General features: G+C 46.4%; 6 protein-coding genes across 8 annotated transcripts in view; 3 read left to right on the plus strand and 3 right to left on the minus strand.

Annotated features, from left to right (window-relative positions):
* The first annotated feature begins 27 nt into the window (after positions 1 to 27).
* Positions 28 to 3,169, plus strand: LOC128303911 (cleavage and polyadenylation specificity factor subunit 5). Its single transcript, XM_053040999.1, has 6 exons — positions 28 to 384; positions 521 to 659; positions 736 to 861; positions 1,811 to 1,976; positions 2,843 to 2,957; positions 3,030 to 3,169. The coding sequence occupies exons 1-6, from the start codon at positions 257 to 259 to the stop codon at positions 3,049 to 3,051; spliced, it is 696 nt and encodes a 231-aa protein (XP_052896959.1). The 5' UTR covers positions 28 to 256; the 3' UTR covers positions 3,052 to 3,169.
* On the minus strand, positions 1,924 to 4,116 carry LOC128303912 (neurogenic differentiation factor 2-like). Its single transcript, XM_053041000.1, has 2 exons — positions 3,394 to 4,116; positions 1,924 to 2,196 (listed from the first exon to the last, which is right to left on the minus strand). Exon 1 carries the CDS (start codon positions 4,114 to 4,116, stop codon positions 3,427 to 3,429), a length of 690 nt encoding a protein of 229 aa, XP_052896960.1. The 3' UTR covers positions 1,924 to 2,196; positions 3,394 to 3,426.
* An 874-nt stretch (positions 4,117 to 4,990) lies between these two features.
* LOC128303910 (enkurin) lies at positions 4,991 to 6,039 on the plus strand. The gene is made up of 2 exons (XM_053040998.1): positions 4,991 to 5,597; positions 5,666 to 6,039. The coding sequence occupies exons 1-2, from the start codon at positions 4,998 to 5,000 to the stop codon at positions 5,852 to 5,854; spliced, it is 789 nt and encodes a 262-aa protein (XP_052896958.1). The 5' UTR covers positions 4,991 to 4,997; the 3' UTR covers positions 5,855 to 6,039.
* LOC128303909 (uncharacterized) lies at positions 5,943 to 8,965 on the minus strand. Its single transcript, XM_053040997.1, has 2 exons — positions 8,855 to 8,965; positions 5,943 to 8,346 (listed from the first exon to the last, which is right to left on the minus strand). Exon 2 carries the CDS (start codon positions 8,309 to 8,311, stop codon positions 6,266 to 6,268), a length of 2,046 nt encoding a protein of 681 aa, XP_052896957.1. The 5' UTR covers positions 8,312 to 8,346; positions 8,855 to 8,965; the 3' UTR covers positions 5,943 to 6,265.
* LOC128303914 (acyl-coenzyme A thioesterase 13-like) lies at positions 8,602 to 9,837 on the plus strand. The gene is made up of 2 exons (XM_053041001.1): positions 8,602 to 8,834; positions 9,319 to 9,837. Exons 1-2 carry the CDS (start codon positions 8,748 to 8,750, stop codon positions 9,661 to 9,663), a joined length of 432 nt encoding a protein of 143 aa, XP_052896961.1. The 5' UTR covers positions 8,602 to 8,747; the 3' UTR covers positions 9,664 to 9,837.
* Positions 9,838 to 9,902: 65 nt separating this feature from the next.
* Positions 9,903 to 27,445, minus strand: part of LOC128303908 (peroxidasin) — a 41,196-nt gene continuing 23,653 nt past the window's right edge. For all 3 annotated transcript variants that reach the window (XM_053040996.1, XM_053040995.1, XM_053040994.1), the window contains 4 exons: positions 18,544 to 18,747; positions 18,123 to 18,295; positions 14,193 to 14,362; positions 9,903 to 14,110 (listed from right to left, as the gene is read on the minus strand). In XM_053040996.1, the coding sequence (XP_052896956.1) occupies positions 11,356 to 14,110; positions 14,193 to 14,362; positions 18,123 to 18,295; positions 18,544 to 18,747 (3,302 nt within the window). In that variant the 3' untranslated portion in view covers positions 9,903 to 11,355. The remainder of the gene's footprint in view (positions 14,111 to 14,192; positions 14,363 to 18,122; positions 18,296 to 18,543; positions 18,748 to 27,445) is intronic.

Here is a 27,445-nt window from a genome sequence, read left to right on the forward strand (position 1 = left end):
TCATTTCCCTACCCAGAAAGCCACAAAGAAGAAGCCGATAGTCAGAAAAAAGCTTTCCGGGCCAAACAGTGCAAAAACGACGCGGAATTAGTGAAAACATCTGCATTAAACATATAATAAGTGGCACACTTTTATCTTGTGGCTGGTCTAGCTAGTTCTACGTAGAACAACACACATGTAAAGTGTTCTGGGCGCATTAGTTAAGTGTAGCAAATAGAACAAAAGTTATCGACGAGCTATCTTCCTAAGCAATAAAATGGCTACTCAAGCAGTAAACAAAACCGGCTCCGGATGGCCTCGAAGAAACAGCCACGGCACGGGATTGACGGAAATGAACAAACTACAGACTAACCAATCGATGACGCTAAACAGGACTATTAATCTGTAAGTACTCTCGCTACCGTGGTGCTCCTATGAAAGGCTATGCTTTTCCCGTATCTGGTCCGATTGTTCCATTCCAAAATGGCGCACTGGAGTGGGATGTTGTAACCCGGTTCCCTTTTTGTTCGCATCACCGCAGCTACCCACTGACGAATTACACGTTCGGGACGAAGGAGCCGTTGTTCGAGAAAGACCCATCGGTGCCCGCCCGTTTCCAGCGAATGCGTGACGAGTTTGATAAAATTGGAATGCGCAGATCGGTGGAAGGTGTTCTGCTGGTGAGTTCTGGAAGCGGCTCACGAAAAAGTAGAAAACATGTCTAATTGCCAAAACCCACCCTCTCAATCGTTCTAGGTTCATGAACACGGTCTTCCGCATGTATTGTTGCTGCAGCTGGGCACGACGTTCTTTAAGCTACCTGGAGGAGAGCTTAGTGCCGGGGAAGACGAAGTGGAAGGTCTGAAACGACTGCTGACGGAGGTAAGTTGACGTGGGTTCCATATGAACTGTTACATGAAGGAAAGAAAAGAAATGTAAAACATCCGGGAAGAGAAAAATGTTTAATCCCGCGCAATTTTTGTCCAATGTGATGGGAAGTTGTATTGAGGCAGGCAGCATGTATGCAGCACATTAAATTATTGTTTAAAATGTAGACCTTACTTGTGAACATTGCTGTGACCAATGTGATAAAAATGTGAAAAGGATCTAAAACATAAAAAAAACTAATCTTTTGAAAGTGATTACTGTAAACAAGGCTGTGCGGCTTAAAACAAATGAAAAACAAACGCCTGATGAAGATCGCATGCCGCAAAAACAAATAGAAAATGTAGATATGAAACCGTTCAGTGTTATTTTTTTAACTAATCAAACATCAAACGTTCATTCTATATCTTTGGTTCATCTATTCGTTCCTGTTTAGTATGCACTTGCTCGTGTTTTGTTACTTAATATTCAATGATAGCAGGTATTCACTCTTGAGTCTGTTTAAATTTCGATTGGAGTATGGTTACGTACCCCGATACGTTGAGCTAAAACAACAAATTCCTATACCTAACTAACTCTTTTACTATAATATTGTTCTATTGATTGAACAGAGCATGAAAAAAATGAAAAAGAAAGCACTTACGAACGGGAAAAGGTATTAATGCAGATGAAATTGTTTTGTAACTGGCATTATACCACTTCCACGCTCCGCAGTGTAGGTAAGAGTAGACGGCACGGTGTCAATAAGATCGTAACGATGAAGAAAATCGAAAAAAAAACAATCCCAATGTTCACAGAAAATTCATGTACCACTCGCTATATTTTATCCAACTGTTATTATGTATATATGATTATATTTAAAAAATTTCATTCCTAAACCCCTAAAATTTCCCTCGCAAATCCAAACAAACAAACAAAACCACAACAACAAACCTCCCTCCTCTAGACTCTAGGGCGACAGGACGGGGTGAAGCAGGACTGGATCGTCGAGGACACGATTGGCAACTGGTGGCGTCCGAACTTCGAACCTCCGCAGTACCCGTACATCCCGCCGCACATCACAAAGCCGAAGGAGCACAAGCGACTGTTTTTGGTGCAACTCCACGAGAAGGGTAATGTGATAGTAAAACCGAATACTCTCATACGTTGTTTTGTTTTTGCAACAATGCATCATCGCGCATTGTGGATAGTTTGTTGATAGCTGGCTGATGATAGCGTTTAGTTTCGTGGTAGGATCGAGCGCTTCTCGCAGATGCTTAAATGTGTGTATGTTGGAAGAGCCGGAGGACAGAAAACGTTTGCTTGTTGTAATGGTCAATGGAAAGGTGTTTCCTAAAGAAAAGATACAAAAATTACTGATGAACTTTTGTAAGGAAGTTATTGTACATTTTCGAGTAGCGATGATGATGATGATGATAATAGCTAGACGATGAGCTGTAGCTTTGCACACATTCACACCCAACGAAAGCGAAAGGATTAGCTTTATCAATCTTTTTACTTGAAGTTATGTTTTGTACCTCTTGTTTTCTGTGTCAATCTGTAAATTGATAAAGCAGTCCTTTTTGAAGAATATGCCACATTCCCAGGAGCTGATATATATATGATACCCCCTGAATGTTATAGTACCGGTTAGCAAAACGCATTGGATTTGTAGAACAACTTTGAAAAACCTTACTCTACACGGAAGGTTTAACAAAACCGGACCAGTTCCTAGCTGATTTGAGCAACTGTACAAAACATTGTGATGCGAAAGAGGAATATATACATATGCAATAGCAAATTGTACTACATTAACGATAGCACTACGTTAGTGATAAAATCTTGTAATCAAACTGCTGTTACCTGTTTGTGTTAAGCTAACGATACGATTGTGAACCATTGTATGAAGCTGTATTTGAACATTTCCCTTACAGTTATCCTCTAATTGGTGTGCTTTAATTTTGATTCTTTTTTTCCAAATCTCCTCTACCCTGTGTAGCGCTTTTTGCTGTACCGAAGAACTACAAGCTAGTAGCGGCTCCGTTGTTTGAGCTGTATGACAATTCTCAAGGCTACGGACCGATAATATCATCGCTGCCGCAAGCACTCTGCCGGTATGACTGTCTACTGTTAACTCTCTCAAATCGTTCAGTTCCACTAATTCCTGTTTTCTTTCCTTTGCCTAGGTTTAACTTCATCTACATGTAAGTAAACCCGGCGCCCGCGTACCGCTATTGGATACTGGGATATTTCCACACCGCGTGTCCACTCAAATCCCGATCCCGGTAAAGGCGGTAAGCAGGGAACGATCTTCCTCACTGCCACCAGTATAGGGAGATGAACATACGATTGGATTTCGCTTGGGTCTGGTGTATGCCGGTGTGTAAGTGTGTGTGTGTTTGAACGTTTGGAAACACAGAGGTGAATTACTAATTTAGCAACCGACACTATTTTAGAGCGCATGTACAAGAAAGAGATTTTTTTTTGTCATTTACCATATTACCTTACTTTAATCCGCATCTGAATGTAACGAATAAATAATTTACGTACCTTCTTCGGAGACACGAAAAGCTAAGAAAGCCATCAGAAGTCAAACAATTCGTCACGGGAAAGTCTTGGCGAGTAGCGGCCCGGCTGCTGTGTGTCATCGTCGGCGTAGCCGCAAAAGGTACAACCGTAACCATTGGCTGCCCATTGGTGATTGTTGCGTCTCCTGTAGGATGGGTCCCCATTAGTCCATGGCGTGTCGTGTGAAGAACACAGACAGTACGGAAGCTGCGGTTGATTATCCGAAGAATTGGGGCAGAAACCTTCCCGACGTTCGTCGCACCCCTCCAATAAGCCTGTCTGAAGTGGTTGATCCAGCGAAAGTTTCGTCCGGAGCAGATTGGCCGTGTTTTGGCTCAAACGGCTAGCCAGTGTGGCTACCAAGCGCTCGTACCTAAAGCCACGTCCAGTGTACAACACTTCCAGCAGCACCAGGATGTAGTTTTGTGCCAATCGTAGTGTATCGATTTTGGAAAGTTTCTGTGGCGTTACAGCTGGTCCCCCGGGGTCTCCGTTGACGTGCAACCGTACCGAAGCGGTTGTCACACTCGCCGGAAGTGGAATGCACATCCGCAAACGATCGAGCGCATCGTTTAACCCGTGCATGCGGTTCCGTTCACGAAGGTTCGCCTTTTTGCGCTTTACCAAGGATAGTATTCCCCCACCGGAGGGCTTTCTTCGTCGGCGTTCACGTTCTCCACTGGGGGACGTAGCGTAAGGGCTCATTTATGGCGCGTGTTAAGTATACTGCAGCAAAACTTTAATGCAAATTGCGACGCATCGAGCGTAATATATTGCCCTATATATTGGCTGTCCATTTTCACGCTAATCTAATTTTCCACCTTATCTCTGATAAGATGCCTTTGTGGGGAAAATTGATAGGGAAAATTGCTAAGGGAAACGTTTGTTATCGTAGGTGAATTGTCAATAGTGTTAAAGTGGTGATAATTAGTCCAATGGAAAAGCACCCTGTGTGGCGGTATGCGTTAAATGGTTTATTTATTTTGAAATATATCGACTGAAGGGACTGTTTTTAACCCTCTTTAGGTATTACTAATGGGGGTCCGATTTGGCCGTAGTGAAAAAAATATTTCAAACAATAATGAAGAAGTTTAAACTGCTGTTTAGCATAATTTCGGGACAACACGCATCGATGCGTACATTTTTGTTGTGAGCACGTATTTGTTTTGTGCTACGATTCCCATGCACGGTATTTGGCTTGTTTTAGCTGCGGGGTGAACCACCCCACATGGCGTCGGCGCATCAAAGTCAAGCAGCGCGATGACGGTTGTTGCGTGCGGACGTTAACACATGCCTGGTTGCCTAGTGAAACATTTAGAATGCTTCCACATTCACGTTTTTCGCATGCTTAGAATGGTTCGCTTGGAATGATGTAGGAAAGAAGTGTAAAAAAAAAACGCACCGGTTGCTATGATGTGGGGAATAGTAGGTGGTCGGTTGTTTGTTTCAATCAAATAGTTTGACAGTAGGCCGCACAGGTACGTTCGTCCTGCAGGATATTTGTTCGCTGATAGCGCTCACCTCCAGGAGTCGCGGTCAAGGCTCTCACAGTTCCATTTCAGCATTCGTATTGGCAATCCGCAAACATGTCGATAGTTAACATCTACATTCACGACGAAAATATCTACAACGTCGAGAAGAAACCGCCCGAAAAGCCACCGAAACCACCGCTCTACCATTCCCGTTTCGAGCACCAGGTCCGGCAGGAGACTAAATCGTCCAAGGATGCCCACCGCACGATGGGCTACTCGAAGATTCCACTGCCCGGTCCGAACGAATTTCTGAAGAAAAACTGTGGACCACGCTACCGGGCAACGAAGTCTGCCCCGGTACGGCTCTGCACCAGCCACAAACCGCCCGTTCCGAAACCGAACGAATCGCCCACGTGCCAGGTGCTGAAGGTGGTCGATTTTAAGAAGGAAAACATCAAAAAGGTCGTCGCGACCAACCCGAAGAAAGGCCGTCCGCGGTACGCCGATACGCGCAAGGGAGATTTTCACGATCTGGAAAGATCGGGCCTGATGCCGATCTACATGTGCCGGCCCAAGTTTGGGAAGGTGCCTCAGTATTTAATGCGCAGGAAGAAGGACCTGGCCGCACAGAAAGAGCGTCTGGTGGAGGATTGCGCACAGCAGAAGCCACGCTGTACTTACATATCGCAGGACGAACGTGTGGAGCTGTTGAAGGTAAGATTGCTTGTTTTGTTGGTCCCAAAGTTTTTGTCCCAATGTACAAACATTCCCTTGTTCCGTAGGGTCTGAAGAAAAATTGGGAAAAGCTACAGCAGGAGTATCAGAGCCTTCCGCTGCTGACGGACACGGTACCGAAGATGATACGCAAGGCAAAGTTGGAAAATAATTTGAAACAATTGGAGAAGGATATTCTTACAATCGAAAACAACCCATACATCTACCTGTGCGACGAGGAGCACAAGGACACATAACGAGCACACAGATCGGTGTAGTGCTTTGGGAACCGCGTGGCATTAGAGTTGACAGTTTCCGTAGCTCTTGTGGAAAATTGCTCCGTACACTTTTCTTTTTATTAGCTATAATTTTAGAAATGTGTTCTACAACCCACTCACTCACCGGATATGGTGCACTTTTGCATGGCTGACTTTTTTCGGGCACGATTAAATAAATTGTGTGTGTGATTTTTTAGAAATTGACGGCTCGAAAAGGATTTTTTGGAAAGAAATCTCGCTTATTCTATACCTCTGAACTAACATTGGAATAAAATATCTCGGAATCCTCAGTATCATGAGCCCATTGAAATCTTCTCACAAGTTAAATTAATTATCATTACAATTAAGTCCTTAATTTCTACGCTTATTCATTAATCCCTGCCTTCCTCTCTAGGCATTTTGTATTTCTTTAAATGGTGCATCACAAACGCAACACTTACGATAGTCAACTAATGCCGTATCATGCTCAAATATCGTGCCCAAGTGTTCCGGTCGCACCGAATATCGCTGGCACATCTCGCACGTAATCTCGGTATCTTCGAGGGTTATCTGTATCTTTGTCAGTACGCACCGAAACACCTGATGATTCTTCAAGCAGCATTGACTGTCGGCCTCGATCTGATCCTCACAGAACGAACACACCTCATGCATGATGTCCGGCGTAGTAACGTGGTCCGTGCTTTCCAATACGTGGCGCAGTACCGGCTTCAGTTCCGTCAGCAGGTACGCATAATCTCCCGTGTATGGTTCTTCACTGATGGCACGTATGAAGTTTCGCAAACATCGCAGTGCATCCTGCTGGTAAGGATCTAGCACGGTACGGCTGGCGAACAGATCGGCGAGCCAATTGACGACCCGACACGCATGGATCACCTCGATCAGGCTACAGATAAATTGATGCTGTGCGCTCAGATTTTCCGTAATCGCTTTACAGCGCTTAGTCTGATAGCTAATCTTCGCACTGAGCTGTATTAGTTGGAGCTTCAGCTGATACATCGACTGTTCGTCCAACGAGAGCGCTAGTGCAATATCTTCCAGCTGTTTCAATAATTCGCCGTTTTTATTGCCATGAAATCGTACCATCTCCACTGCATCATGGTAATTGTCCAGTGTGTTGGTTTTATTCAGCAGCAATGCTTGCAGTGCATCCTGTTGATTAAACCGACAGATAAATATGCAGGTGGGCGCACGAAGCAATAAGTGATCGTATCGGCGCGAGGGATACCCCAGAAAGAACCACCCGGTACGGGTACGTGATGCGGTGACTCCGTACAGTGCGTAAGACCCCACGTTTAGGTCGCTTTTTACTTCTTGCACAGCGATCTGCATACCGTTGCGTGACCGCGAACCGTTGATGAAAATGTGAAAAATCTTTCCCGGCAGCGTCGTTACGATGTAGGTGCGCGAACACATCTGCTGCAATCCGGTGACCATAAAGTTTTCTATATTCAGTGTAACGCTACCATGCAGCGTACCATCGAAAGCTATTTCCAGGGCCAGTAAATAGGTTCCTTTTACCACGAGTATTAACAGCTGATCTTCACCGTTTGCCCTGCGCTCCACTTCACACTCGATCGCCGAGATGGAAATGTCCTGCTCGAGGTAGGTGGCAATGTACTCTGCACAATAGGCGACCTGCTGTGTGGCAGAGTCCTTCCCGAACCGGTACACTGCTAATCGACCAGTTTCGAGTCCGACCAGCAGAAAATGCCGTTGCCCTTCGATGGAAATGTACTTTATAACACGCGATGCTTCCTCCTCCTGGTGCACGTGTTCGATCTTTGGACAGTTGGGCTCCAGATGGCAGAGTACAATTTTGCCCGACTTTGTACCGAATGCGAACCGAACCGGGCGCTGGTAGATGACGCTTTCCCACGAAAAGCACGTTATCATCATCTCATCTACCATGATCTTCAGCTCTTCGAAGGTGTCGATCTGATGTTGATCGTATATGTGCGTCTGCCACGTGTCGGATACGTCCACGTACTTGTTCCAGCCCGACTGCCACCGTTCCTCTAGCCGGTATATCGTGAGCTGACCCATATTGCTCAGATTCGCTATGAGATGGTCGCGAGGGTTGTCCTCGAAAATGCCGACCGGTGATATCCACGATTGCACGTTGCAGATGTACACCTTGGCAATATTGGGGAAGAATGATTGATCCAGCATTATTTGCCTGCGCTGTTCGATGTTGCTAACGTTGTAAATCGCATCTTCCTTTGCCAACAGCGCCCCGGTTGGACGTGCATGGGAACATTTGATGCGCGACAGTTCGTAGCAGATCGCACCATCCTCGACGATGTGTCTGTACTTTAGCCTTAGCACAAGCGTGTGCTCCTTGGTGCATACTATCACTACCTCACCGACACAGCTGATCGTGAATGGTTGGATAATTTCCTCCGACTGTTGGAATGCGGTCAGTTCTTGCATCTCCATCCCTAGCACGTTTTGTTGTCAATGCTGCAAGCGGCCTGAAATATTTCAAGTGGAATTATTTCACTTCAATTAGCACCGGACACGGTGTGGATTTTGAGAGGGTTTAATACCCCAAAAATGGTGTTGTGTTTGGGATTTTTTTGGAGTTTTATCACAAGATAGCTTTGTGCAGCAAACTGAACATGTTTTAAATAAAATTTAAAAAAACATGCACAAACTATTCCTTTCATCTACGCGCAATGTCAACAGCTGTCGGCATTTTTGACAGCACAAACTTCAGATACAAAACAAGTACCCAGGGAAGCGCACCAGTTCCGCTGCTTGTGAAGCATTATCAGTAGGTTTAACGCAATTGTTCTTTCGAAAAGAACATCTCGAAGGTTAATCAGTGTTCCGGTGTTGTGCTAGTGTTAAACGAACGTGTCCATTGCCTACAATGAGCGGCAAAAAGGGGCTCGATCTGTTGCGGACCATCGCCACCGTGATGACCAAAACCAACGGGTACGATAGATGTTTGCAGCAGGTATGTACAGCTTCATTTACCTTTAAATCTATTAACACGATCAAAACCCTTGCGCGAAGTTGTATGGTTTACGGGTAGTTATTCACAAAATTACACAAGAAAGACCAGTTTCTGAGTTTCCGGTGGAACTGTTACATAAACAGCGCGTTTGTTATGTTTTGTAATGGTTGTAAACAAAGATGTACATCTACCGGACGTCCGGTAGGATTTGACAGAAAGACCCAAGGAACAAAATTGTTTAGATATGTAACGTAAACCAAATTCCAACGGAAGTAAACTTTTACATTGTTTTAGGGCTCTTTTGTACTAAGTATTCAACCATTTGCGTGGGATTTCGTGTTTTTTTACTGAAAAGATCTTCACGGGAAGCAAAGTATTGGGGCAGCTTTCTCGCGACGTTTCCGGGTGATACAGGCGACATCATTTAGAATACTACTATTGTACTAATCCAAATGGTGGGACTATCACTATCTTCCACCTTTAGCTCGAAATGGTCAGCGGAGGCGACGGACGCTGCACGGCCGAGTTTAAGGTCCAGGAGGAACACTTGAATCGGGCCGGCGGTTTGCACGGAGGGTATACCGCCACGATCGTTGACGTGGTCACGACGTACGCGCTGATGACGAAGGAAAATGCAGCACCAGGCGTGTCGGTGGACATACACGTGAGCTATCTGAAGGGTGCCCGGCAGGGCGATGAAGTCATTATCGATGCGAACACAGTCCGCGCCGGTAGAAATTTAGCATTCCTCGAGTGCGAACTGCGTCACAAGAAGGATAATTCAATCATTGCCAAAGCAACGCACACCAAATATATAGGAAGTAGTTAAAACGTTAGCATATCTAAAGGCGAAAGCATGCAACACAAAGGGTATGGTAGAAAAACGAAAAGGGGGTTAGGTGATATGGTTTAGGTTGTTATCTTTCGTTATCTATTATGTTTTAACCACCGCTCTTAACTGTTTCTTTAGTAGCTACAATAAAACGCAAACCAACTGTACAACTTTCTTCAGCACCTTTTTGGTTGTTTTCGTTCGGAAAAGAAGAAATAGCTAGTAAAGATCGATTTATTTTCCTGTCCAAATTTTCTCCAGTAAGTGGTTGTTACTATAATTGGTTTGATTTTCGTTCCACAGCGTTACTCGCGCTCAATAATGCCTATCGAGGAAGATACACGGTCCAGTTTCGGGGGTTTTGTTTGCTTCTTCACTTCGAATAAAATTTAGCCTAACGTTTGCCACCTGATCCGGCTACCTATTTCCCCTCCCCTGCGTTTCACCGCTCCCAGTATAATCGAGAACAACCCTCTTTATTGATTCAATGCTGGATGCCACTGTCCGATAGATGTAGCGTGTTTGATCGTGTAGTGCGGATCAGGGTTTACTAGAATATCCTTTCGTTTGCCCCTAGTCAAGATGAAATGGAACGTGTTTAAAAAAGTATTTACAGTAAGTAAGAATCGTTAGTGTAGTAGTCGTCATCAAACCCGGTAAGATAGCATCTGATTCAGAGACGTGTACGATATGCTGTCGCGCATGGTAGTGGCAAGTCCATTTGTAACGAACTCCCGTTTGGCACCGCTTTAGATGAGCTTTCGTAAGTGGACAGAGGATCCGTGTTGAATCGCGTCTCGATATAGTGACCATGTCCTGATTGGGGTTTGTCTTCACACCAAAAACAAACTGATCTATGACCTGTGATTACTATGCGGTGCGCTGATGGGGGGCAACCGATCTGTTACGGCGTCTTCCCATCAGCGAAGAAATCTTACCACTAAAACTTGCTATAAATGGCTGTAATCGCGCTAAAACTAGTTTGGAAACTTCGATAAACTGTAGAGACTATGTGTTTACTTCCCTTTACTATGCTCTTCATACGGAGGCGTTGTTTTGTGGGTGTTTTTTTTTTTTACTGTAAAACGTTGCAAATGTGTTTAGTTTTGTCAATTTGATCAGTTCTCTAACCGTTGGATAACCAAGGGCCAAGCGATTCTCGCGAAAACGGATTACAGTAGGATGGCAAATTGAGTATTGCATACGAAAGAAACATACATATCGATTCGCACCGAGGAAAGGTTTAGTAGTCTAATAATCTTGCCTACGACACAACCTACCCAAGGGTCCTACCTCAGACAACCTACAGGGCTGCCTAAGCCAAGGACACTAACGCTTAATGCAGCTAAGGGAACGGAAAACGTCTATCGACGTTAATGTAAAAGTACAACTCGACGGAAAGGTGTACTGTGGCACATAACTGAGTCACATGATTAGGGATATAGTTACGGTAACTAGCTGGCTGGTCTCACTCTCACACTCTCTCTCTGTATCTTGACCCTTGTTCCTTTTTCTACAGTTCAGTAATATTTGATATCGCTGTAATCTGGTGAACATGATCACTTCCACTGTGATCACACTCGCGACGATCAAGTTCAGTCCAGTTCGCTAGAATTCCACTCCAAGATGTGATGACTTGATCAACTGACAGCACGATGCGGATTCCCATCTCTTCTCAGCGCCGTCCCCTTACGGCGTATCCTTAATGATAGTGGTCATGGTTCCGCTGTCGTCTGAAACGACACATGCCGGACAGCATTTACCCTGCTCCTTCACCAGCACCAGCTTGTTCTCGCAGATGAGCTCCGCACACTTCTCCGTCTCGCAGCTGATCTGATGATGCTCACACTCGCACTTGGTGCAATCGTCCCGCATCCAGATTTCGTTGTTTAACCGCTTAATGCCCTTGCTGTCCACGCAATGTCCGTGTGGTTTGCCTTTGGCTGGGTTCGCACTACCACCCCCAGCACCAGCGTTACCGCCAGCGGCAGACACTGCCAGCACCGCTGCCGAGCACTGTTGCTCCAGCCGGCGTATCTTCCGTCGCATCTGCTTCATCGACTTCTGGAAGCTTTCGATCAGTGCCTCCAAACCCTCGATCCGCTCTTCGTTCATGTCGTCATCAACGAAGGACGCATCGTCCTCCAACTGCTCGAGATGGTTATCGTTCAGTGCGTAATGTCCCTCATCTTCCGGTAGTGGTCGCTCCAGCTCATTGTGCTGCTTCGTAACGTCTGGCTTGCCGGCAGCTGGTAGCGCACGCTTAGCCCGGTTCACCGACCTTCGCTGACGCATCAGCGGTTCGTAACGCTTGTGGTGTCGCGAACAATCCGTACAGTCGACCCAGTGCTCGAGATTAATCTGCGGTATCTCATCGCAACGCTTGTAGCCACCCTGCTTGGCCGGCAACACAAACACGTCGTCCGTGATGGTTGTGATGTTGTCGCCATTGTCACAAACGATGCGTCCCAGTGAGGCGCGCTTGATTTGGGCCAGCTGTTCCGGCTTGAACACTTCGTTCTCGTACCAGAACCGATCGCCATCGCGCAGTGCACGGAACTGCCGCACCAGAACGCAGGTAAACAGCGGACCCATCTTCGCTCCGGGCAGCTGATCCTCCAGTATACCGCCAACCCACAGATCGACGTTACTCGGGTGGCCGTACAGCTCTTTCAACTTTTGCCGCACCGCCGGGTCAGATATTTCCTCCTGAAGATCGTCGAAGCCTTTCGCTACCTTCATACCGCACAGCTTCCGATAGTCGTTGTACCCGGGCAGGGCGTGATCACGCGATCGTTGGATGTTGATCGCGGCCAGATCCAGTGCGACGGCGTGTGCCACCTCGAACAAGCGCTCCGTTAGGTCGGTGTTGAGGTTTTGGTTGGATTTCTTCAACTTCGCCGGCACACTGTACAGTCCCCTGAGCAGCGGATCGACGCCACCCTCGTACATCAAGCGCCACGGTGCGAAGAACGCTTTGTGCAGTGGAAGATGTCCTTGCGCTATCGGTTGATAGGATTCGTTCAGCCGGTGAAGGATCGGATTGATGAGACTGTGCCCGAACCGGAAGGCAGCCGTTGCAAACTCGTTGAACACGGTCGGATTCACGTTCGGGTCATACCCCCGGTACTCGCCCAGCTGAGCCATTCCACGCTCTCCGATCACCAGCGGCAACCAGTGTTCGTAGGTGATGTGCTGCATGATAGCCCCGATGATCTTGCGACTCTCGTAGTACAGCTTGTCCCCGTCCCAGTGGGGATTGATGCGGTGCAGCTGTTCCGCCAGCCGATTATGCTCGCGCATCCACACAATGTGCATCGTCGTCAGACCGAGCTGTTCGTTCACGCGAATGTCGCCGGCCGTGAAGCAATTGATCTGACTCTCGTCCAAATCCCGCCGACAGTCCATTCCGTCGGTCGGTGCGGAGAAGGGCAGCAGCGGTTTCTGGCCCGGGAAGTGTGGACCGTCGCGCAGAAGACCCTGCTCGGTGGTGAGATTGCGAAGCTCCTGCGCGAACGTCTCGGTGTACCCGTACACCTGGGACGCATCGATGAAGGACGTCAGCTGGTTAATCTGTTCGCGTGGTTGAACGCTGCCGAAAAAGATGGACGTCATGCCGGAACCACACACCGCACTCGAGCGCACAAAGTCGATACAGCGCCGATTGTTGATGCGAGGATCGCCGGGTGGAATGTCGATGGGATAACACGGAGCCGCGTACTCGCAAGTCTTCTTGCAGTCAACACCATCCCAGCTTTCCGATGTTACCGACGGTATGGCGTGGTCTAGATCGTGATCCAGGAACTGTCCCCACTGCATCACCATGTGCGTGATGCGAGCGTCCGGTGTGATGGTGCTGGTCGAGATGAGGCTGGTTGAGACGAGTCGGGCACTGGGTGGTTGGAACCCATTGTAAACGGCCGAACGGTTCCACCCGACGGGGCTGTTGAACCCGTTCTCGTACACCGGCGGCAGCAGCCGCTGGAAGCCGGTGAGCGAGGAACCCCAGGCAGGATGTTCGTAGTTGTTGCACGTTCCATCGAGCGAGCGGTACTTCGAGTGGAAGCACAGATCGGAACAGTTCGGTGTGACGCGGTGCGCCATACAGCCGGACAGCTGCTCCAGCAGGTCGAGATACTCGGGCGACAGGAGATCCCGGTACCAGAAGTCGGTGGTGTTGGTGGTTAGGTTGGCCCCACTCTCGACGTGCTTCCGGATGATGACCAGCGCCCGCTCGTACACTTCGGCCGCACGGGCAATCTCGCGGGCGGGACCGGTCGGGAAGCGCACGATGCGGAACAGATCGTCGTGGTAGCGCGTTGTGTTCCGGCCCGTCCCAAACATACGCCCGATGGTTTGATTAATGGCCATATCCACCTCCCGCGATGCTTCCGCAATCGCAATCCGCACGTACTGATCGCCCGGCAGTGCTTCCGCCTTTTTCCTGCAAAAAAAAGAAAAACACACCCCGACAAGCGTGTTTAGCGTCTAGAAGCCACACAGCCGTTCCTGCCGCGGACACTTACTTCACCGTCAGCATACCGCTGGCCGTCGCACGGCCGTACTTGTTCAACAGCGAACACTCGTACCGGCCCTCGTCCGTTAGCGTGATGTTAGCGACGAACAAACTGCCGGCGGATGATATACGGTACTTGTCTTTCGGGGTTATGGTGCGACCTTCCTTCTGCCATTTGATCTGCGGTGGTGATAAAGGTGGAGAAGAAACAAGTTAGAATTTGTGGGTTGTTGAGCGAATCCCCGTGCCATCCGTGGGGAACATCGTTCCCAGTGGTGGTACAACAGCCTGAACGATAAGAACAACTTGTTTTGCAACCGACGGACAAGCGGACTTTGTCCTTTATTAGCGGATTTTATTGGACACCCATTTGGACCGGATTGCAACGATGTCACAAATCAACCATGCTCGATTCGGTTATCTCCCGAGGCGGAAGAACGATGCGGTTGCGGTGGCTGTATGTCCCAAGATCCCAAGAAATCATAAAACCGTTTCAGCCTACACTTTCAGCCTGCCAGCGGATCTAACATCGGATGTAAACATTTGCATACCAAACCGATGGAGCAAATCGCCCCCCGAGAAGATAAGCGAATACTGGCGAGGAACTTTGGTGCCGCGGCGAGATGCGTCCGTATTAAAGATGCTGCGGCAAGATATTTCAGCGACTGGCGAGAATTTTCTTCGTTCCTTCGTCTGCCAATCGTTACCTTCGTCTTTCTCCAGCATCATTCGACGCTGGTGGTCACTAACTGAACAATAAATACTTCTTGCCGGAAGCTTCACCGGATGCCGTTGCTAAATGCGCTTCCCAGAAGGACAACACGGCATCGTCCCATTTACCCGGAAGCCCATCGGACAGGAATTATGCTTAAATGGGTCCATAAATCTTGCCATTTACAGCAGCGGAATATCCATCGCAGGGTCTCGTTCTCACCCGACTCCCGGTCCACATCGATACGACGGATACTGGTTTCTCTCTTATCGGTTGGAAAAGTAAAGCAACTTCATCTTAAATTTGCATAATCTTCCCGCACGGCCAATGCCAGCACTCGGCGTTGGTCAAAACGTGGGGGTTTTATCGTAGCACGCTCCATCCAGGGAAGATCCGAACGAAGCTGGACGTATAATGTCCGATATGGGTTTCAAATTTCTTCACGCGTGTGCCTCTTGCTCGGCGGAACCAAGAACGCAAAGAATGATCGGAAACGAACAGATTAGCACGTACTGCCCGTTTTGCCCAGGCCAAAACGGGGCCAGGGAACCGGAATCCGAGCGGATCCGTGCAACGACAAACGATAGGACGTCTCGGCATCTTGATGGTTTGGGATTTGGTGCCGTTTAGCAGGTCGGTACCGGCCGCCGAATGCCGAGAATGAAGGATGGATTTGTGCTACTTCTGCGTTGAATCGCTGTAAAATGAGCTGTTTACAGAAATGTGTATGTGTGTGAGGTAAGGGATTTGCTAGAAATCCATCGTCGGACCATTAGGTTTCTTATTTACGCTTCACTGTCCCGTTTCAGGTGAGGGTGATGAGCTTCGGGGGCTAACTTCTAAAGCTTCCGCAAACAGGAAGCGTGACGACGTTAATGAAAGGTTCTATCTGCAAGTGTTAGTCGACCGAAGTTAGGAACATCGTTTGTCCATTTTGTATACTATAATCTCTTCCGCTCTCCATGGCAACGCCACAAAGCGTATGTGAGGGATTAGTGTCAAGGATGCAGTTTTGTTGGCCTGCTGCCTGGTCGGTGTTAAGTGATGCCATGTATTCTTGCAACGGGAAAGTTTTACAAAGTTGAAAAGTTCGACATTCATTCGACAACATCAAAAAGAGGTTGAAGTTGAATGTAAAGGAATGGATGCATGCAGCGGCGGATCAAACGGTAGGCGGAGTAGGCGGTCGCCTAGGGCCTCGCCGTGTTGGGGGCCCCAAAAAATTTGTGCCGATTGTGCGATTTTTGAAAATTTTACAACAAAGTTAATTTATAGCAAAAAAATTAATTTACAAGGTAAAAAATTTATCAAAAATATCTTCCTTGGTTATATAAAACATTTGTTTCTATGTGATAAATTAAATGCAGAGAAGAATATCGACTTAGTGACTTTAAAGTATAAACGAAATTGTACCAGAACCAGGACACTAATTTTCCCGTTGGTCGAGAAAAATTTCTTCGAAAACTACCTGTTTCCGAATGTATAATACCAGGAGAGCATCCACGGAAGAGGAGGCACCTAGTACAGCAATTTTGGTCGAAAACCGCCGAAAGGTATGCAATGTTTAAACGCTAACTTTCCCGTTGGTCGAGAAAAATTTCTTCTAAAACTACCAGTTTCTGAATGTATAGTACCAGGAGAGCATCCACGGAAGAGGTAGCTCCTGGTGCTGCGCCGTCAGGTATGCAATGTTTATACACTAACTTTGCAACCAACTTGCAACGCAATGCGCCGTAAGGTATGCAATGTTTATACATAAGTTCTTGCATGCAAGTTCTTGCATGCAAACTTGCATACAAACTTGCATACAAACTTGCATGCAAGTTTGCACGCAAGAATTTGCTTGCAAGAACTTGCATGCAAGTTTTCATGCAAGCTTGCACGCAAGTTTGTTGCATGCAAGTGCGAAGTTGGGCGCCATCTTGCGCGCCATCTTGCTGCAAGTTTCTTGCATGCACCAAACTTGCATTGCAAGTTGGTTGCAAGGTTAGTGTATAAACATTGCGTACCTTACGGCGCATACCTAGTGTATAAACATTGCATACCTTACGGCGCAGTACCAGGAGCTACCTCTTCCGTGGATGCTCTCCTGGTACTATACATTCAGAAACTGGTAGTTTTAGAAGAAATTTTTCGCGACCAACGGGAAAGTTAGTGTTTAAACATTGCATACCTTTCGGCGGTTTTCGACCAAAATTGCTGTACTAGGTGCTACCTCTTCTGTGGATGCTCTCCTGGTATCGGCAATCTGAAAACAACTGGTTTTGTATGGAATTTCGTACCAGCTAATGGCGATCCAAGTAGTGGCGTTATGGTTCTCCTTAGCGCATACAAACGTTTATATATATAGAGTAGCTTACTAGGCCCGTTTACAGGGCTACGCAACAGAACTCTTAGATGTACGCAAAGGAGCTTTCTTTCCGAGACTTTGCTGCTGTTGTTACATCATGTTTGAAGTACATCTCCCTTACACCGATAATGCCGTAGCAAAATTATGGGCCCCCTTGAAAAATTCCGCCCTGGGCCTCCAAGGGGATTGATCCTCCACTGGATGCTTGGAAACACTAATTTCTTTGACGTTATCTCAACTGTGATGGAAGTGTAAGCTGACGCCATTTTGTGTGATTAATGAGGATTTTTAGGAATTTTTAAACAACTACTAGAGGCGGACAAATGTTAGCGAACTTCCACAAGTCGATTCGATGATTGCTACTAACTCACTTATTCAGTTGGATAGGCGCAACGACACACAGGACATCATTACTGCATCGTTGCCCATTGAGCATAAACGTCGCGGGACTGTTCCGATGGAAATGCACCAACGGTTCAACTTCAAAGCCGAAGCAACAGCACAAGTGTACCGAAGAATTGCACGTCTAGCGTGAAAATGTCTAATTAGTTCGGTTGCTAAAATCACCTACCGTGCCATGTTTCCGTGCCATCAACCATGCGCACACGTACAGGTGGGGATGCAGCCAGCATTCCGGGTAATTTCCTATTGAGCGCATAGAGTGCAGCTCACATCAGTGTGCGGTGCACTGTGAAGCATACAGCAGCAAAATCTGATGCATTACACACAGCCCCGGCCTGAAGACAGGAAATGTACAAAGACTTGCCGGGGTTCCTTTTTTCCAGCGACCCAGGCATCCGAGTAGGCCTCGAAACTCGATGCCCGAGTGAAAGTTCAAAGAAAACTACCATAAAAGAGCCCCAACCGCTCCCACTCACCTGAAGTATATCGTCGTTCTCCGCTTTGCAGGGCAGCTCCACGGTAGTGCCCTCGATGGCATCCAGATCGTACGGTTCGAACAGGAATCGTGGTGGGCCCACGTTGATCACGACCACTTCCGCCTCGACCTCGGCAATGCCCAGCTCGTTCTCGGCCACACAGACGTACGTGCCTGCCAGGAATGCAGGAAAAAGGGTATGATTGAACGCGAACCATTGTCAAAGTCAACCGTGTAAGCGCTCCGTCACGCTTGCTACCGCCCTCGGCACTCCGGGGGTTGGGTGTTTAGATCAATTAAAGATTGCACCGGTCGTTTCGTCCGGAAAGGGTGCTTTGGCATCGGCAGACCACGCAGAAGCAACAGATTACATCCGAAACCCCGTCGGACATTTTGGGGGAGGGGGGGCCTGAGCTGCTTACCTGAGTCCGATTCGTCCACATGGTCGATGGTCAGTTCGATCGCATCGTCGATGAAGTACACCTGACTCGTTTCGTTCACCGGCAGGCCGTCCTTTTTCCACCAGATGTGCGGCAGCGGGTTCCCGTCCGCTTCACATTCCAGCGTCAAGGTTGAGCCGATTTTGACGTTCTGGTTTTCCGGGCCGAGCACTATTCTCGGAGGTGCTGCAAGGATATGTGAAGAAAGCAGTGAGAGAATGAAAAATTTCCAACGGAAACAGCTACAGATGAGATTGACCAGATGGTGGAATGTATATTGCTGTGGAATGGCCGGCTACACCGGGCACTTGAAGTGTGGTCAAGATTCAAGAAGTACGGCAAAAACACACACACACAGAGCAGCCACACATCCGGGTGGCACAGATGGATCGTTTGAGGCGAGTACGAAGCTGAACGGACCGGGGCAACCGGGTACGGTGCAACATGTTCCAGCACAAGTCCCCGGAAGTAGCACCGCTGTGGGGGTTTGGTTTTGGATCGGTTTGTGTCGAAGAGCGAAACAGAAGCGGCAGAAACGTGCCGAAATTTATTTTGTTGTTCAATTCCGACCATTGTGGCGATGTGTTGCGGTGTGTGTGGTTTAGAAAAGGGACGTTTCCTTCTGTTTTCCGTTCGTTCTCGGTTTGGTCTGCTTGCTCCGGACTTGGACTTGCTGCTATCTTGATGAGCATTCCACCACCGTGTGAGCAAACTTCTGGTTCGGTTGGGGGTTTTTGAGGTTATCCGATGTCGAGGATAGTCCTCAGGTGAATGGATCTCAAAGCTGAATATGCATTGCTTGGGTTGGGAGATAAGAGATTCGGTGGGAACTGTATTTCAATTCCATCTAGAAGGGAGATGTTATCCTCAAATGAAGCTCTTTTGATAAGACTAATTTACCAACAATCAGGAATAGGACTTCTGGATCTTTTGGAGAGTTACACAGAGATCGCATTGAGGTGATATTTTAAGGAATCATTAGAAGAACGCTCTCTTCAACCCACTTCTAACTCTCGAATTAATGGAAGGAATTCCATATCATAATGGTCACAATGGTCACAGATAAAGTTCCACCACCAGAAGAAGGGGAATCCATACCACTGGACGCACCAAACCAAACGCTCAGAATTGCATTCTATTCACGCCTCCTGCTTTCGTGGCGCCTTACCATCGCGGTTTGGATTACGATGGTGAACCGGGACACAAAAAATGCCATGTTCTCGGGTTATTATTTATTGTGCAGAGATAGTTTTTCTTCTCGGTCAACCATTTTGTGTGTGTGTGTACCTTTTTGAAAATTTAATATGTTTCCTTGAGCGCACGGTCACGGTGCGGAGAACGGGAGGAGTTTGCCACTAGCTAAAACATTGACCATACTACACACCCAGAGCAGAGCAACAGTGTAGTGGCCGGTTTAAGGGTTGAAGGGGGGTCCTCCGTCTTGCTTGCTTCTGGATGGTGCTGCCAATTTCGGAAGAAGCAGCAGTGACACATGCACATATGGTGCCAGTGGAACATTTCGACTTGCAGCTCAATTTTCATTCTGCCAAATTTTGGACGGTATTCCGTGGATTTCGGAAAAGCCGAAGGTAATCCGGGCCCGTTCTTTCAAAGCAGCTGCCTCTGTTCGTACGAAAGGACGCCATCACACACACACATATATGGTTGCACGTAGCTGAAAGTCTGGTTTATTGCCATCGTACCGGTGGTGGATACGTGGAATATGGTGGTGCATTTACCATGGCACACCGAGCTGTTCCGGGCTGTGTATGGCTTCGATTTCGAATTTATGAGAAATAGAAATGGGGTTTATCTGGGGTGTCCGGAGCACCGGTGTGCGCACCATAAAAACGGAACTGTGTGCTGCAAGGTTTCTAGCGCACGGAATGCACTTGCCTTCTAGCCGTACGGCGGGATTGGCGTGCGGAGCGCTGGCACGTGTGCGGGTGGGTTCGGTTGAGTGAAAAATATTGATGCCCTCCTACCCCCGTCTTAAGAGTATATGCTGGTGCCGGTCAGCATTTACAGATTTATTGGTAAGCATTTTTCCGATGGCACCCCCGGCAAACGCCATCCGGAGCACCATCCGGCAGCATTAATGGAGCCCGAGAAGAGAGCAACGGAGCTTTGGGTTCACACTCGAAGAAGCGCAAACAGCAGCACCGAACGTGGGCCGGCAGCTTTTAAAGTGGCTCACCTCCCCCGCGCAAGCTGTCAGCCGGCCAACATGACATCTTTGTTTGTTTCGCCATTTTGGTTTGTCTTTTGTAATGGAAAAGTGAACGGTGAAATTGGACAAACATGTCACCAAAGCGTCGCCTTTTAATACCACTGATTGAACTTTGAAGCAGCGGGGATAAGTGGAAAGCGTTTGCCCGGCTCACTTGGATTCCAACTTTCCCTAAGCGGTAACAATTTTTTCGCCATCAAAATGGAGGAGGAGGAGTTTGATTTGATGTATGCAGCAAATGTACTGTGTGCGCGTGGTACAGTCTCATTTACGAATCTCATTTTTAACGCACGATATACTTCAATTATGGAACGCCCCCCAGGCATTATGCAACAGGTATCATTAGAAGCGCCAAAAATGTAAATCAAGGTTGAACATGTTTTTTTTTCTCTTCTTCTGTAGCTCCTCTCGAGCCAGGATAATAAGAAATCACCCACATGCTGGTCCAAAGATGGCTGTCCGACATGTTGTGGGATGTGCCGGATACCAAACTTTTTACACGGCTGAATAAATATGCAAAGTAACTTTATTTGCCCTCGTTTCTTTCGGATAAATGTGTTGGAAGCGTTTTGATATTTTTTTTTATTCTTGTGTACCAAAACGTCTGTTTCTCGACAACGGTTCAACATCCTTTTTTTTTTTGGTGATGATAATAGGAAGCAACGCTGACAAAGATCATCAGGAGGTAAACGTCGGTGTCCCAAAATATCGTCCTCAATCAAACGTTGCCAACCGGAAGCTTTTTTTTATTGCATGGAATTCACACAGAGAAAAGTCTGTTGTCCCTTTGGTGGGCGAATACAGACTTTATTCTTCTCTGTATTTTTTTTGTCTACCTCAAACACGAGCCGGTTCTACATTATGCAGCCAGGGAAGCCTCCCCCGGTACGGCCAGCACGGAATGATCGGTTTAAAGCAACTGCAGCCGACCCTTTAAACGATGGCCTCGGGCTCCAAGTAATTGAAGACACACCCGGCATCGGTGGGTATCTTTCACAAGGAAGAAAAAAAGCTTCCACTGGCACCGACGCTTGTCACTTGCTCTTTGACAGGTCCTAGCAGCCCGGTACACGATGGAATCGAAATGAAATTAAACGACACGACAAGGTGAAAGATAATTTGATTGGATCCATTTAACCATCTCGACCATGCCACGGTTTGCGGTGGTTTATCGGAAGATGAAATGAATATTGTATGGTAGCAGTTTGGTTGTGCCCGTTCCCCATTTTAACACTTCTTTTCCTCCCGGTTTTTTTGTTGCATTGGATCGATCTTTCGATTTTCGAGTTATATCTATAGGTTCGCTTTTTTTCTTTCTCGTTTATTGAATTAGACTTTTACGGTTGTACCGGTACCGGTGAGGGAAGGAACGATCGACTACCGGACCACTGATCTCTGTTGTCTGACAGGCCGCTTTTTTATTATCCGATTATAGTACGTACACAGACACCAAACAATCTTCGTTTGCCAGGAACGTTTGGATGAAGTCGTTTGTACCATGAAGATCCATGGCTGTTTGGAAGATTGTGAGTTCTCTTCTAGAACTGTCTGTAGCAGACACATACTGTTTCAAGTAAAGCCATTTTTAGAAGCTTTATTTTGGTGCGAACTTCATGCCTGCATCACCAAGAGCCGAGAGATCCGTAAACACACAACAACGCCTAAAGTTATGCATTTTGGATAACAATATGGATTTTAAAAGAGTGCATACTCCTTTACAACCTTATTATTGGTGCTAATTGCAAATGAAAATACTTTCATCACCAAAAGCTTTTTAGATACGTATTATATACAAGATATTGCTTGAATACGTATATTATTTGTAAATAATTAATAATTAATGGTGCGAATAGTACACTCTCATCACCAAGAGACACCTACACTCACAAAAATAACGCCTAAAGTTATGCAATTTAAATAATAATATTGCTTTGAAAAGATTTATTTTTATAACTATTCCTCTATTCAATATTCCCTTATAACTTTTAAAATTATAAGCAAATTGCATACTTTCATCACCAAGAGCTCTTTGGAAACGTAAACACACAAAAAACGCCTAAATTTATGCAATTGGGAGAACAATATTCCATTTCTAACGGATTATTTGTTCAGTTTTAACCGTTGTATCTGCTAGATGGTCTTGAAATCAATCCAAGAAAAGCCATTTGCAAATGGGTTTTCATTTGCGAACGAAAAAATGGAACTAATCCCTTTCCAACTCTACGGTTCTTCAATTTCAATAATCTTCTTTATAAGTTGCCCTTTTTTCTATCCATCCTTCGAAATCCCCTTATTCAATTACCTGCATTCAGCTTCCGGGCCAATATGCTTATCTCGCTTATCTTCCACCTAACGCCTTTTACGATGCGATTCTTCCTTTTTTTTCCCGCACCCCCAAACGCCACGATTACGATCCAACCCGAAGCAACCCGGGTGCGTCAATCATGGACAGCGTAAGGATGTTTGACACCAGACGAAATACCTGCCCGGTGCCGTAGTAAAAGGCAGCAGCAGCACAGCAAAGCAAATCGGAAATAAAATTACATTCCATTCATTACAAATCACAATCAAACGGTAATTTCGGTGGACGTGTCTACCTCCCATTCGCTGGAGGAAAGCGAGCCGGAACTGGCACCGGCACCAATTTGTGTCCGTCCGGGCATCGATCGATCGTTCCGAATGCGGGCTGGCGTACCAATGCAAACCGAGTCGGGTTTTTGGGGTATCTATCTCTTATGCGTATTTTCCATGTTTCCAGCTATGAGGGTGGGGGTCGTAGCACCACGCGAGGGAATTTGTCTCTTTTTTCGACAATCAACCTGCGTGTGTTATGGTTTCGCTAGACGGGAAAAAACTACTCAGCGTACTTGGTAGCGTCTGCATCACTTCCGAGCATAAATTCCATCCCTACTGATGAGCGAGTAAGTGTCTGCAGTAGGGTAGAAAGTGGCACTGGCACCGGATTCTTCGGGAACCGATTCCGAAACGTTATTTGAATTTCAAATTGCATCTTTCATCGCCATATCACTCAGTAACACCTCACCAAACATTGCACCGAGCGTCGTAGTAGTTTGTTAAAGAATATTGGAATATTGCCACCGTCAGCACCATCTTTGGTGACATCCTGCTGGGTACATCACTCTGTGAGCCGAGTGTTACTGGGGCATGAAATTTGTCAATCTGATTATCGAGTGTCGGGAAACCGATGGAGGGATGGCGCCCGTTGCACAGAGGTACCAGAACATCAGGAGTCACTTGATTAGGGACGCTTCGCTGGAGCAACCCGGGTCCCGAATGGTGAGTGCATGGTTGATGTTTCCACGTCAGACACAACCCTCACAATCGGCTTCGTAGCAATTTCATTCCTCAAGACGAGTTTCCGGCTGAGCGTCAACTTGAAAACGTCGTTACGCAGAGGCACCCGGAAACGCACAATAGCACAAATGGAGCACTTGTCTGTCCTGTCTGTTCTCCAAGCAAGCCTATCGTCTTCATAATTGGCAGCAGATTCATGGTCGGAATCGGTGTTGAGAGTCTTCGCACTAGCAACAAAAAAAAAACCCTTAACTACCGATAGCAGACGGTTTACATTTTCCATCCACAAGACCACATGGAATAGGGCCAAACTGGACGAAGAGTATCATAAAGCATCTTGTTATTTTTTTCCCACCGACCGTCTGACAGACTTAATCAGCATCAATATTGACGAACGGACTGGTCTATTTTTGGAATTGGGATATAACGTCCCGTGTCGCATTTTTTTGTTGCCAATTCTACCTTGAAAAGACAAATCAGAATGGGTGGAAAAAACGATTCTCTAACGACCCAGGGTGGTTGTGTTTGAGTAGTGCAATTTCGACGTGCAAGAGATGGGTTTTTTGGGGGCCCTCGAAACCGCACCGGTCCCAGTTTGTTGGCCTTCCACACGTACGGCCGATGGCTGTGGACGTCACAGACCGAGAACACTGCCACGTAATTCCATCAGTATCGTCCACCAGCGACACTATTCGCTCAAATCATGATGGCGAATACACTAGTACTAGAAGGCACTAGAGAGGCAGAACAACGCACACTTTCCCGCCCGCTTGGTGACAATCTGTTTATCCACCGAATCGTTGATTAAACTCTCGATAATGGATGCGTCAAATTCTGAACCAGAATCGAAGCTGGCGCCCGAAAAAGTGGCCAAAACCATTGACGTTTGCATGCCGATCCGTTGAATATCCCCGTCCGGATGCTGCCCTGTCCCGATACCGGCCACTTCACGGAGTTTATCCTCCATTTTTTTTGTCTTAGATCTCCATTTTCATCCTGAACGAGATGAGACGAACGAAATGTTACCGGAGGGAGCGGTATTATAGTTGTGAAGAAAGGTCCCAATGCCGAAAAAAAAGAATAGTCCTCAATGATGATGTCTATCTTCTGTCAACTAGTCCAACGCTGTCCTACAATCAAACGAGCCTTCGGAACGAAACTGTGACCGGCAAACGTGATGTTTATCATCTGTTTTTCGTGTGTTTTTTTTCTGTTCGTACAAGCAGCAAAATATTGCTGTACGGTTGGGATTTTTTTTTTACTTTTATTATTATGTTTCTTGTTTTTTCTTCTCACAATCAACCGTTTGGTACGCGTTTTTAGGCATTACTCGTACGGGCGATGTTGTTTCTTTTTGTGTTCATCCTCATCATCGGCCACAACAAATAACATCATCGACAGGGTTGCATACTTTTTTTCTTTATCTCTTACCGTTTTGGTCGGCATATTGTTTTTTTTTTTTTTGTTGTTTTCACAACTTTTTGTTTTTAATTTGATAGCATGCTTCATAATGCTGACATACAACAGCATGAACAGCAGGTGGAGAAAGATAATAAAAATTCCCAACATTTTTCTTTACTACGGGCTGTTGTTTTTGTTGACGTAACGTTGCTGTTATGCGAATTGCATGATTTTAGGCGTTCATTTTCATCGTTATGTGAACTTTTCCATTAACGCCTAAAATTATGCAATGTGTATAATCATTTGTTTGTTGTGTTGCTTTTAAACAGGATTTTTGTTCTTTTAAAACGCAAAACTTATTAATGGAAATTTCACGGTTTCGCTATAATTTGAACCTATTTCTACGGAACAATGAATAATTATATTCACACATTCAAACCAACTGGTCGGTTTTCGATAAACTTACATCAATTATCGACGAGTGCGATACATTTTCCAAGAAATGGAACGCACGGACCACATCGAGTGTTTACTTTCCCGCACAGAATGCAGGTTCCCCGAAACTGTTCAGCATGGTGGACGATTCCACCCCAGGCTCGAGACTGTAGCAACGACCGCTTGATGGATGCATTTAATTAAATATCGATTGGGCATTGCGCCGGAACTGGGACGTAAATTGTCTAACTGCATTTGCAAAGCGATGCTGCGGTGTGATGCCCGGTCCGGCCGGACCGAACGGCCCCCACGGGTAGCGTGCAACGTCAACCGACACCGATCGTGGCCAAACATCATCAACCGGGCAGTGCTGCAATCGCAATCATGAAGGGTCTCATACCGGATAGGTAGGATAACTGCCGTCCGGTGTGCAATAGCAATCGGTGGATTGCTTGTTTTTCGAAATAACAACCTTTCGGCCACGGCAATGGGTGCGGTGATAAATTACGACAGCACACTCTGGCCTGGTTGGAATAATGTTCCGGCTCGAGAAATATTTAATGAGCGAACTGCATGCACGATCCGTGCGGTGCGAAAGGAAATTAAATGTTGCGACAAATTTGCCACCGAGAACGTGAAGTTTGGAGGGTAAAAATAAAACATTCTGCACATTGGGTATGAATATAGCTAAATCAAAATCACTCTTTATCGCCTTTAATTAGTCTTAAGCTTCCCAATGCCATACGCTCAAGGGAGATACTTCATCTTCAGTCCGTACATCCGTTATGGTAATTTATGTTTTAGATAGTGTTTAACTTCCACCCAGCGCAGATCAAACGTAATTACATTGAACGTATCGCTTGCATTGCCCGTTTTACACAATCGATAGCAGCACCAATAACAGATGTCTGCCTCGTCCTTGCAATAGCAAATGCGTAACGAATTTCTGCCCGTGAGCGCATACATGACACATCATAAACATCTCAGTCAGCATCCATCAATCACTCTTTATCCGCTCGAGTATAAATTACGCTCGTCAGAATTTATACAGCTGGAACTGGGATGTACACTATACAAGTGGCAGTAACAGTCATTCGAAAATGTGCTCCAGACGTTAGATTGCACGCATATTAATCATAGCAGAAAAAAAAATACCGGAAAGGCATCCATGCAAATCAACTTTCATCCTCCTGGGTACTGTAATATGCGTTGTAACGAAAGAGAGAGAGAGAGCGAAAGAGCAAAAAAAGCACACATACACACACGTACAAGAGTTTGTGTGCGGAATCGATTTGACCACAAAACCAACAGAATTGGATTTAGTGACAGCTCATCAAATACTCGGTAAACCATGAGTGGTCGAATCTCGAAACCGCTTTACTCTGTCTGAATAATGCCCACCGGACGTGTGTACGAGTTAGAAACAAGATAGAATTTTGTTATAAAGAAATATTGTTGATCGAATATGCTTCAAATGTGTAATAAAAGTTGTACAAAGCGAAA

The sequence above is a fragment of the Anopheles moucheti genome, chromosome 3, assembly GCF_943734755.1.
Source record: "Anopheles moucheti chromosome 3, idAnoMoucSN_F20_07, whole genome shotgun sequence".
NCBI lineage: Eukaryota > Metazoa > Arthropoda > Insecta > Diptera > Culicidae > Anopheles > Anopheles moucheti.

Excerpts from the sequence above, each read along its gene's own strand:
- LOC128303911 (XM_053040999.1), top strand. The coding sequence starts at position 257 with ATGGCTACTCAAGCAGTAAACAAAACCGGCTCCGGATGGCCTCGAAGA. Across the intron at positions 862-1,810 it reads TGAAACGACTGCTGACGGAG|ACTCTAGGGCGACAGGACGG; the intron begins GTAAGTTGACGT and ends TCCCTCCTCTAG. Across the intron at positions 1,977-2,842 it reads GGTGCAACTCCACGAGAAGG|CGCTTTTTGCTGTACCGAAG; the intron begins GTAATGTGATAG and ends TACCCTGTGTAG.
- LOC128303912 (XM_053041000.1), bottom strand. The coding sequence starts at position 4,116 with ATGAGCCCTTACGCTACGTCCCCCAGTGGAGAACGTGAACGCCGACGA.
- LOC128303910 (XM_053040998.1), top strand. The coding sequence starts at position 4,998 with ATGTCGATAGTTAACATCTACATTCACGACGAAAATATCTACAACGTC. Across the intron at positions 5,598-5,665 it reads AACGTGTGGAGCTGTTGAAG|GGTCTGAAGAAAAATTGGGA; the intron begins GTAAGATTGCTT and ends CTTGTTCCGTAG.
- LOC128303909 (XM_053040997.1), bottom strand. The coding sequence starts at position 8,311 with ATGGAGATGCAAGAACTGACCGCATTCCAACAGTCGGAGGAAATTATC.
- LOC128303914 (XM_053041001.1), top strand. The coding sequence starts at position 8,748 with ATGAGCGGCAAAAAGGGGCTCGATCTGTTGCGGACCATCGCCACCGTG. Across the intron at positions 8,835-9,318 it reads ACGATAGATGTTTGCAGCAG|CTCGAAATGGTCAGCGGAGG; the intron begins GTATGTACAGCT and ends TTCCACCTTTAG.